Raw genomic sequence first — 11140 nt, 5'->3', positions numbered from 1 at the left:
AAGTTTAAGGGGAAGTGATCATCATCAATCTCATGCCTAAGTATTTTGTTGATGTAACAGGACAGATCAGATTACTCAAAAAAACTCATATATGTTTTTGTTCAAGTTCGAAATAAAATATTTTTCATGAGGGGTGAACATTGCAGTGCTTAAAGTTTTAGGAGAACACAAGACGTGTTAGCACAGCATAGGAAAAATGAAGGAATAACTCATTCTCTCTCTTCCTGTACTAACTCTTTATGAGCCTTGTCTTCACTGTGATAATTAGCTCTTGTTAATGTGCTCACGCAAGAGGCCACTGGAGAGGATGATTAGCAGAGGAAATGTTTAGAATTTAATTAGTTATAACTCAGGGTTCTGCCTGACTGTTACAGGAAAAAGGTAAAAATTCAGCTAGACTTGAGTAATCCAGGTAATAATCCTTATTTACTAGTTTTTGAGCAGAACATACATTGATAGCTTTTCACAGTTACCACTTGGGAATGTTGCTTTCTTGAAAGGCAATAAATAGTTACTCAATCTTACCTTCAGACTTTAAAATAAATGAAATACAAGAACTTCTATCTTTGGTGATGAGTTTGTAGTAAATGACTTATAATAATCTTAAGTATACAGAAGACTGTAGAACTAATGCCAATCAGAAAACATAAGCATAGAGATTAAAGGTGTTTATTGAATGTAGACTTTGAGCGGTAGTGGACTCGCTATAACTTTTGCTATCATATTCTACTTGTAGGTAAAAAGAACATACTCTCATGGTACGTATAGAGCTGGCCCAATGAGACAGATCAGCCTGGTTGGAGCAGTTGATGAGGAAGTGGGAGATTACTTCCCTGAATTCCTTGATATGTTGGAAGAATCGCCCTTCTTAAAAGTAAGGACAGAAGGGAATGGGTTGGGAGAAGGGGGACAATATACTGTATAGTGCTGTTACAATAAAGTGAGATTGTGTGATACTTGCTTAGATAATTGAGTGGTCTAATGCTTTTAAAAAGTTTTTAAAGTAACTCACTTCAAAATTGTGACTTTTATTTCTCATTAGTGTACACTGCCATGGGGAACACTTTCTAGTTTAAAATTAGAGAGTCGTAAAGACAGTGATGATGGTCCCATTATGTGGGTACGTCCAGGAGAACAAATGATCCCCGTGGCTGACATGCCAAAGTCACCTTTCAAAAGGAAGAGGTATGTTGAATTATTTTGCTTGATCAGTGTCTGGTTAGTATTCTTTCTTTACAAATTCGTTTATCCCAAATCTTTTACTGGTTGATACTAATCTTTAGTATAAATTTCTGTAAATCTTCGTCACAAAATATACTTTTTTTTTTTTGTAAGGATGTGGGTTTTATTTTAATTGTTTACTATTTTGCCAAGTAAGGTGCTGGTGCTTTTTGGACTTTTAGTCAGAATGTAAGGCGAAAGCTGCAGGCAAATGTGAACAGGAATACAGCTACTGATGTATGGCAGGAGACTGGAATTAATAGCCCTGTTCTTAAGTGTGAGTGGATGTTTGAAGACCTCAAGGGACAAGGGCTTCTCTCTCATCTGAAAGGAAAGCTGACACCTACAACATTAGATGAATGTCTTTAAGCTTTGTTGTGGTTCTGTGTATAAGTAACAGCTTGAGAGCAGGCATGTCCTCTGCAGAACTTTAATGTTATATGTCATGAAAAATTATGTCTTTGGAGTTCTCTTGTTCAAAGTTCAAACATAAAAAGGGAGCATACAAGAAGTGGAAGCAGGGTCAGGTACCTCAGAAGGAGTATCGAGACACTCTTCAATCATGAAGGGATTGCAGTTAAAGCCAAAGATCATCTGGAGTTGAATTTGACAAGGGATGTGAAGGGCAACAAGAAGGACTTCTGCAGCCATATGGACAGCAAAAGAAAGACTGGGTAAAATTTAAGCCGTCTGCTGAAGGGGGAAGGGGCCTGGAGACAAAGGACACAGAAAAGGCCAAGATACTTGGTGCTTTCTTTGCCTTTGTCTTTACTGGTGAGACTTACCTTCAGGAATACCATGTTCTGGAGACAGTAGGAAAGCGTGGAGCAAAAACCACTGTCCTTCAGTGGAATCAGGTTAAAGAAAATCAGGTTAAAGGAACATACCAGACATACAGATTAGGCAGACACAAGTCCATGGAACCTGATGGGATGTACCCACAATTGCTGTGGGAGCTGGCCAGTATAATTGGAAGGCCACTCTTGATTGTCTTTGAAAGGTCAGGGCAATTGGCAAAAATTCCTCAGGACTGGAGGAAAGCAAATGTCACTCCAGTCATTTACAAGAGTAAGAAGCAGGACATGGGGAGCTGTAGACCAGTCAGCCTTATCTTCATGCTGGGAAGGATGCCATTTCAAACATGAGGGGCAAGGTGATTGTTGGTACTAGCTAGCATTGATTTACAAAGAGGAAATGATGCCTTATACCCCTGATAGCATTCTACAACAAAATGACTGTCTCACAGGATGAGGGGAGTGCTGAGGTGTGTTTTATCTTGACTTTAGCAAAGCTTTCCTTGCTAGACACCGGTCTTCCGTAACATCCTAATAGACAAATTAATGAAGGACAAACTAAACTGATGAATAGCGAAGTGGTTCAAGAACTGGCTTAACTGCTGTGCTTAAAGAGTTGTGATCAGCAGCACAAAGTCCAGCCGGAAGACAGTTGCTACTGGAGTAACCAAGACACTGATACTTGGTGCCAATACTGTTCAACATCTGCATTAGTAACAAGGATGAGGGGACAGAGCACTCCCTCAGCAAGGTTGCAGGTGATACAAAACTCAAAGGAGTGCTTCATGCATCACAGGGTGGTGCTACCGGTGAGAGGGACCTTGGGAGGCTGCAGAAATGGGCCAGCAGGAGTCTTACAAAGTTAACACTGGGATGTGCAAAGCCCTGCACCTGGGAGGAATAACCTTGTGCACCAGCACCGGCTGGGGACCAACTGGTTGGACAGCAGCCCAACAGAGAAGGACTTGGGAGTCCTGGTGGATGACCTTATGGATGACCATCAGCCTTTGGGGCAAAGCAGGCCAGCAGCCTCCTGGACAGGATTAGGAAGAGCACTGGCAGCAGGTTGAGGGGGGCGAGTCTTCTGCTCTGCTGATCACTGGTGAGACATATCTGGAGTATTGTGTCCAGTTCTGGGGTCACCAGTCTAAGACACACCTGGCATACTGGAGCAGGTCTAGTGATGTGAAAAGCAGGCATGGGAGAGCTGGGATTTACCCTTGAGAAAAGAAGGCTCAGTGGGATCATATCAATGTGTATAAGCATCTGATCAGATGTTGTAAGGAGGACTCTTCTCAGCAGTGCCCAGTGATGTGATCAGAGGTAATAGACACAAACTGAATTACAAGAGATTCCATTTAAAATAAGGGGAAAAAAAGTTTACTGTATCAATCAATGGTTGAACACTAGGACATGTTGGCTGGAGAGCTTGTTGAGTCTCCGTCTTTGGAGTTGTACAGAATTTGGCTGGGTATGGTCCTGAGCAACTTGCTCTAGTTTAGTTGGTGAAGTTGGACTACACAGTCTCCAGATGTCCCTTCCAACCTTGGCTATCCTGTGATTATGAGCAGTTCTTGGAAGAATGTGGCACACAATGTTGGCTGCAGGTGGACAAGAAAATGGTCTTGTGGCTCTGTTCTGGCTCTGCAGTGTACCCTTCACTTTAATTCAAACTTGAAGAAATAACCTTTTGCTGCTTCTCACTCTCAGTTCTACAACATAGAACTAAATATACATGCACATTTCCCAGTGGTTTGGTAGAAATATGAATGATGAAGAATGACTTCAGGAACAATTGAAATGTATATCCAATAGTCATGAAGCAGCAAATGCCAGCAGTTCCCTGCCAGGGGCTGATCAGGGTAGGGCCAAGTCTGACAGTGCCTGAGGGAGGCAGGTAGGGCAGACCTGGGGTTTGGGGACCAGATTCAACCCGGACTCTGGTGCATCAGGCAAGTGTGTGGTGATGGGGCAGGTCTGAGGTCAAGCCAGGAAGTCAGTCTGCCAGGGAGGATCAGGTCCAGTGATTGCCAGGTGGGTCTATCATGACAAAGCGGTCCTGAAGTCAAGCTGGGAAGCAAGTCTGTACCCCTCTGGCTGAGGTGGAGACCAGTGCTCCTGCACCATGGCTCAGGTCAGGACTGAAAGCTCCTGGGCTCTGTCTGGGTTTGTGGGTAGAGAGTGCAGGTGAGGCTGCTCAGTCTTTTAGTGCACTCAAGGCCCTGACACAGTGTTGTTGGTTTTGATGGGTTGTTTTTTTTAATTGCATAGGTGTTCTGATTTTTTGCATAGCTCATTACATTTTTAATTTGTCCTAAGTGTTACTGTTTTTCTCATTTGACATGTGTTCTCACTGAAAAGATAAAAACAATCCTGTTGGATGTGGTGGAAATTAAGTAATTAAGAGGCGTTTCTATATTGCTAATATTGTTTTCCTTATACAGAACTACCAATGAAATAAAAAACTTGCAGTACCTACCTCGAACCAGTGAACCCCGTGAAATGCTATTTGAAGACCGGACACGAGCCCATGCAGATCACATAGGACAAGGTTTTGAACGACAGACTACAGCTGCTGTGGGAGTGTTGAAGGCTGTGCACTGTGGGGAGTGGTATGTGTTGATTGATGCCTTCACCCAAGTGTTTGAAAAATACTTGCCTGAATTTCCATTTATAGTTGGTAGAAGGAGCACAGAATACGTTAGTCTAGTATTAATTATTTAATGAAGACTTAGCAGATACTGGGCTTTTTTCCCACTCTGTCTCTGTGCACTAAATGTATTTGTCTGCCATGCACTAGATTGCCTACAGTTTTGCTGTGTGGTTGAGACTAGAAAGGTGCCTTGCAATGACAGTTTAATAGCTCCACTTGAGTTGCTGTAACTGAGTTAATGTTAGATGTAAAGACACTTTACACTTTGTTTTGCTTTAAGTAGTGCATACGGAATGACCTGAGTTTCTGCCTTAGAAGTGCACATTAAGGCATTTCAGCAATTTTTCGTGTTGTCTGGAGATGAGCAGAATTTGAAGCTTCTGTTAAGAAGTCATGCCTGTTATAACCCTGATTTACTTATGGTAGATCACCTAGGAAGAATCCTTTTGGAGGTTGTGTGATATTCTTTGGTGTCTGTCTTTGGAATTCTCATATGACATTCAGGAAATGAGTGTATCTCACTTTAAGCTGTTTACATTTTAGACAAATAAAAAGCCCTTAGTCATATGGTCTTCCTGGCCCAGATCTGAGAAGGATTTTTCAGCATCTTCCAACTGTGGTTTGGGAGAATGGCGTTAGTTTTTGAGGTTACCTTTACATATATAAACACTAAACCCACCTTTTGCTCTTTATATCTGTCTAGAATTTAGAAAAGTGAATTCCCTTTAAATTAAATTATGCAAATTTGTGTTGCAGTGTATGAGTTCATTTAGATAGAAAATTGAACAATTGCTGTTGGGGAAGAACTGGGTTGTACAGATGTTAATTGGTTTTTATTTTGGGCTCTGAGGTTTTTCAGTTTACTTCCTCTTCAGGTAGATGATAGTTGGAGCCTTAAACTTCCTGCTTGCTGCGATTGTGAGAAGCTGGAGTGAATTAAGACTGAGCAGTGTTAGCAGGGCAAGAGCTGAGATACTGTTGTAGATCTGATTATTTTAAATTGCACTTTGCACATATGTGAGAGACTCAAAGCTTTATCAAATAAAGTGGAAAAAACAAAACAAAACAACCCACCCTAACAAACAAAACCCCATTCCCTAAACTTACATGCCTGTGGAAATCAATAAGAAATTAAAGTGATAGTAATTTAGATGTCTGTAGGAACTTCCCATTCTTATCCTGTACCTTTGTAACAAGATCCTTCTCCCTTGGAAATCATTACATGTTCATTTACATTCCAAAAATAAGTTTTCTTGCTTTTCATGTGACTCAGATTTAAACCATCATCTCTCATACATTGGAACTTACGGAAAAGAGGGGCTATTCAGCTTCCATTAAGAAGGCTTTTAAACTTGAAAAGATGAATGGAACTAGTAAAAACAAAAATTGTGTAGATTAAAAAGTGGTCTGACAATAGGCAAAACTGCAACAGACTTCAAAGTGCTTCAGTTCACGGGGAAGAAAAAAAACTCTCACAATTTCACTTCAGTGTAAGGACTGAAAATGTATCTTTTAATGCAAAATAAAAAAACTGGGGCTGACCTATGTAGAGAAGGAAAGTAGATAATATAGTAAAATTTATGTATTTCAAGCTTGATTTGACCTCAATGATATCTCCTTTCCCTTTCCACTTTTTTGCATAATTTGGAAAAGCCACTTCACTGTGCTTACATGAAAAGAACTAATCAGGGCTTATGGTAATGAAGCATCATTAATTAATGTAACACATTAAAATAATTTCAGATACTAGCTTTACTGTAATTTGTAATCTGTGGGTATATATATTTTGAAGGAAATGCATGTAAGTTTTGAAAAATCTGGGTAGGGTGTGGGGTTTTTTTTCCAAGTAGTTAAACAAAACTGAAAGCTGGAGATATTCCAGGGCTGATTAGGGCACGATGACAGTAAAAAGGCACATGTTTTAATGATGAGATACCATATATAAAAGTCATGTTTTATGTGAGAAGAAAATAAAGCAATTTGTAGACTTGCTGCACTGAGTTGTTAGTTTGTGTTTAGTTAGTATAAAAATGAATTGGGTGTGCACAAAAAGCTTTGTAATCAAGAAGTTGCCACAGATTTAAGGCAGGTGGGATTTATTTAGTAGTTGATAGGCATGGATGTTAATGTTAGGTAGGATAACTCGTATCTTTCCGAAAAGACAGGAACAGAACTGTTGAAAGGCAAAAAGCGGCTTCTGGGGATAGAGGACAGAACTGGAAACAAAATATAGTATTTGGAAGAACAGAAAACTAATTGTGCTCTCCCATATATGACAGGCTCCTGATTACAGATGTTTTGTGTATATATATAATCTATTCTGTGAATAATTACAAATTGTAGAAGGGTTCTGGCTATAATCTATTCTGTGAATAATTACAAATTGTAGAAGGGTTCTGGCTATTGCTAGCAAACATTTGAATACTGCACTGCATTGAAATCTGATAAACAGCAGTGTTGTGATCATGCTGGTTACCTAATGCCATTTTTGTGGGTGATACATACCAAGCATGCTTTAGAACTTATGAAATGGCAGTGAAATTTTAAATTATGGAAATTTTGAAGATTCTTTTACATAGGAAATTGTGGTGGCTTTTTACAGGGACAGCAAAAGACACTTCATGACATGGTTGCTGGCAAAATTAAATTCCCCTGTCCTGTGCTTCAGCAAGAGGCTTTCAACTTTGTGTTCAATAGTATGAAGTTGTTAGTGCTTCTCTATATGATCATAGGAATTTGTTATATATTGCCAGACTTTAAGCGTTAGGTCAGAAATATTCATGGAAAACCTGTAATCTTAAATCTGTTTTGAAAGGTTACAGCAAAAAGAGTCCAGCCCTTTTGAAGAATGAGGTTAAGGAAAAAAAAATCTTGCCAAAAATAGTTCCAGCAGAGTTCTAGTAGGGGCTAAAATGGATTTTACTGAAGTCATCTTATAGTTCTGTTTGGATTTAATGTCTTTTTGGACATCTAACTATTCTGCTACTGTTTTGCTTGGGGAGGAGGGAGCCCCTCTAAATTTTGGATTTTACAGAATATAATCTCAAAGTTGTGCTAAATATCAAATCTACACATGCAGAATTAAAAATTATCTGGCAATAATTTTTGTCTGCTGTGTTTGGAAAATGAATGTCATGTTTTGTGACAGAATTGCAGCACAGAGTTGGTAATGTATACTGTTGCAGGTATTTATAGGGACTTAGAAAAAAATAACAAACATAAATGCATTATAAAAAGTAGATGAATGTTGCTAATATTTTTTTTATACCACTGATTAGAGATATTTCTGTAAGCTTTTTGCTTTCGGTGCTTAAATCCTCTGAAGGAGTATGTAGACCAAAATACAGAGAGACGTTTTAAGATTTGTAAAATTGAAAGTAAAATGTGTGGTCTGAAAGTTCTCCCTTGTGTAGTTTTAGTAGTTGATCTGGGATTTTTTCCTCCCTGAAAATAACCTCAAACTAGTTATATTTTGCTTTATTGAGGTCATAACCTAAATAAAATAAACATCTCGTCAGTTTAACAAGTCCAATGAACAGTACATCATGGCCTGCTTCTTAAGATGTTAGTACACATATATGTAAAATAGATCTATATATATAAATTGCTTGTCATCATGTTTTTAAAAAAGAGTGCTTGAACATCCATGAAACAAATTCTGAAACACATCAAACTGTATTGCTGCATCAGCATTTCCTGTGAGCCCTGGTAAATCTGCACTCATGGGGTGCGGGGCGAGGGGAAGGCTGCCCGGTGGGGCGCGGGAGCCAGCCTGGCCCTGCGGGTGTGAGGGAGGCAGGAGGACGCCCGGTTGTTCGTGGTTGCCTTCAGCAGCGCCTGGATGTGCAGCCTGCGTGCTGTTACTGCACAGCAGCCAGCTGCAGGGGAAGGTGTTGCACTCCTGTCAGCCCTAGGAGGACTTGGCAGGGGATGAAGGAAGAAAGTAATCAGCCAGGCTCTTTCTGGCTGATAGATTTTCCTTGCAAAACCACTCCGATGTGAGCTTTATCCTATGTAAATTAATTCTTTGTATCACCAAACTTTAAAAAAACCTTTTAAAAATCAAGCATTCCTCAAAAACAAACACATGGAGCTTAGTTTCATATGTTTCTGTTGAAGAACTGAGTTTGGCTTTTAGATCAGAAAGTGATAAGGATCATAGCTGGTATTGCCTTTTGTTAGCTCATTCTAGATAATGTCTCTAGAGGAATTATATAAATGGTGTGCATTTATTCGGAGGAGATGTTGTGGGACAAGAGGTGACTTCTAACAATTTGAATAAGGAGAGAAACCCTGTTTCAGATTTTGGTTTTTTGTAGCTCTCTAGTGAGCACAAATAGGAATGTATTTTTTACGGGCGTTTTGTGGAACATTTCAGTATTTGCTGCTTACTTACTAGCATTGTGACAGCTTAATGTAGATTCTGCTTTACTACTAACTCTGAACAAGGTGCTTGCGGCTAAGATACTAAGCAGTGTTTGCCGTAATACTAGTCAGATTGCTGCATGCTTTGAGGTACCTGATGGGTGTATCGTGTTAGTGTTGACAGAGTAAGCTCAGCGTATCTGGGGTGCGTCTTTCAGCGTGAAGGCAGACAGAGGTCAATTAAAAAGAAAAATTAAAAATAGTGAGTTTTGCTGACCTTTCATTTTCTGCTTTTCCTGCCACTAATTGTGGTTAATTCATTTAACCAGTTTAATGAAGTTGTGTTTGAGAATTAACCATTTCACTCAACCTTTCAAAATGTAGGTTACACTAGAGTTGTGGAGGTTTTTTTAATCATTTGCTTTATCGTTGCTTGCAGATTTATTATTATTCTCCGTAGCATGTTTGTTTCAGCCTCTGACTGTGCAATTCTTATTCTTCTGTAGGTCTGAGCAGCCTCGTATAACCAAAGATGTAATTTGTTTTCATGCTGAAGACTTCTTGGAGGTAGTTCAGAGAATGCAGTTAGACTTGCATGAGCCTCCACTCTCACAGGTAACTGTCCTATGACCTGTTGATCAGGTGTCCTCTGTACTAAATGAGAGTTTTCACCCTTTTTCTTCCCCTCCTTTTTCCTTCCAGTGTGTCCAGTGGGTTGATGATGCAAAACTTAATCAACTGCGAAGGGAAGGGATTCGATATGCCAGAATTCAGTTATTTGATAACGACATTTATTTTATCCCAAGGAATGTTGTGCACCAGTTCAAAACAGTTTCAGCTGTGTGCAGTTTGGCTTGGCACATCCGGCTCAAGCTATATCATTCAGAGGAAGAACCTTCTCAAAATACAAGTACTGTTGAAGCAGGGACTTCTGCAGACCCCAAGTCTTCAGTTATTGGACTTCAGAGTGACAACAGAATTTGTACAATAAGCAAAAATACCTCTGAAGACACCAAATTTTCAGATGCTCTGCAGACGAAGTATCTGCAGCAAGAATTTATGCCGATAAAACATGAACCTATTGCATCTCACCGAATAAAAGAAGAACCAATGAATGTTGATCTATCTGAAAAGACAGTGGCACCTAATGACGTCGGGGGCCAGAATGTTCAGACTAGATTGGATCATGTTGAATTGACGGCATTTAAGTTGGAAATGGATTCTAAATTTGAACCTGGCAGCAAGGACTTACAAGGCAAGTTATGCCCTGGAGGTCACGTACATCCAGATGATACAAGACAACGTAGTTCATCATATCCAAAACTGCATGGACAAAGAGAGGATGATTTTTTGTGCTAAATTTGTATATATGGTTTTAAATTCCTTTTTAAACTTAATGATGTAATAATTCATAAATTCTGTGAGGCAAGTTTGTGACTTGCCTTCGCATCTGTTACAGAAAATAATTATGTAGCTTTGTAACATTCCTCAGTGCCTGTCCATAACTGTGAAGTATCAAAGCACTTAGGGCCAGATGCACTGTAAACACTGCAGGTTTAACATAAAGAAGTCTAAATAATTTTGAGTTGTAGGTTTTAGAGTAGAGCTGACATTTAACATATATATTTTTTGTAAGATGAGCCAGAATTCTTTTTGACAATTCCAGGCTTTTCCATAGAGCTTATTTATACCAATTTTTTCATTTTAAATGTGTCAGCACTGTAGTGTAAATATCTTTTTTAAAAATCTTTTTAGTGTGATTTATACTGAAATGTGAGCCGCTTAATAAAGGTTCATAATAACAGATTGGTTTTATTTTTGGGTCTGCAAAAAAATAATTCAGTTTAACTGCCTCTCTAAATGGTTATGTTTCTACCTGCACTAATGCATAGGATGCCCTTACACCGTTGTGGGGTGAGGAGCTGTAGCAAGCTGAGGTAGAGTTGAGGCATTCTTTGTAAATCGAGATTAGTCAGAATGCAAAATCAGCCCTCCCTTCACAGGATTCCTTACGGTTGCTCACTAAAGGCACTCCCTATACTCCTGCTGTCGGATGTTAATGTGGAACAGAGAGGCAAACCTTCCCTTGTTGTGGAGGTCAGTTGGA

General features: G+C 39.4%; 1 protein-coding gene across 1 annotated transcript; it reads left to right on the top strand.

Moving 5' to 3' along the window:
• Positions 1 to 736: 736 nt before the first annotated feature.
• Positions 737 to 10933, top strand: RSBN1L (round spermatid basic protein 1-like; the record flags this gene model as incomplete). Its single annotated transcript, XM_010081235.1, has 5 exons — positions 737 to 874; positions 1043 to 1185; positions 4460 to 4627; positions 9540 to 9648; positions 9736 to 10933. Coding segments are annotated over 5 exons (1215 nt in total), but the record flags the coding sequence as incomplete, so codon positions are not given.
• Positions 10934 to 11140: the final 207 nt, after the last annotated feature.

Source organism: Pterocles gutturalis, unplaced genomic scaffold (assembly GCF_000699245.1).
Source record: "Pterocles gutturalis isolate BGI_N339 unplaced genomic scaffold, ASM69924v1 scaffold14474, whole genome shotgun sequence".
Taxonomy (NCBI): Eukaryota; Metazoa; Chordata; class Aves; order Pterocliformes; family Pteroclidae; genus Pterocles; species Pterocles gutturalis.
This window is presented reverse-complemented; position numbering and strand designations above follow the sequence as displayed.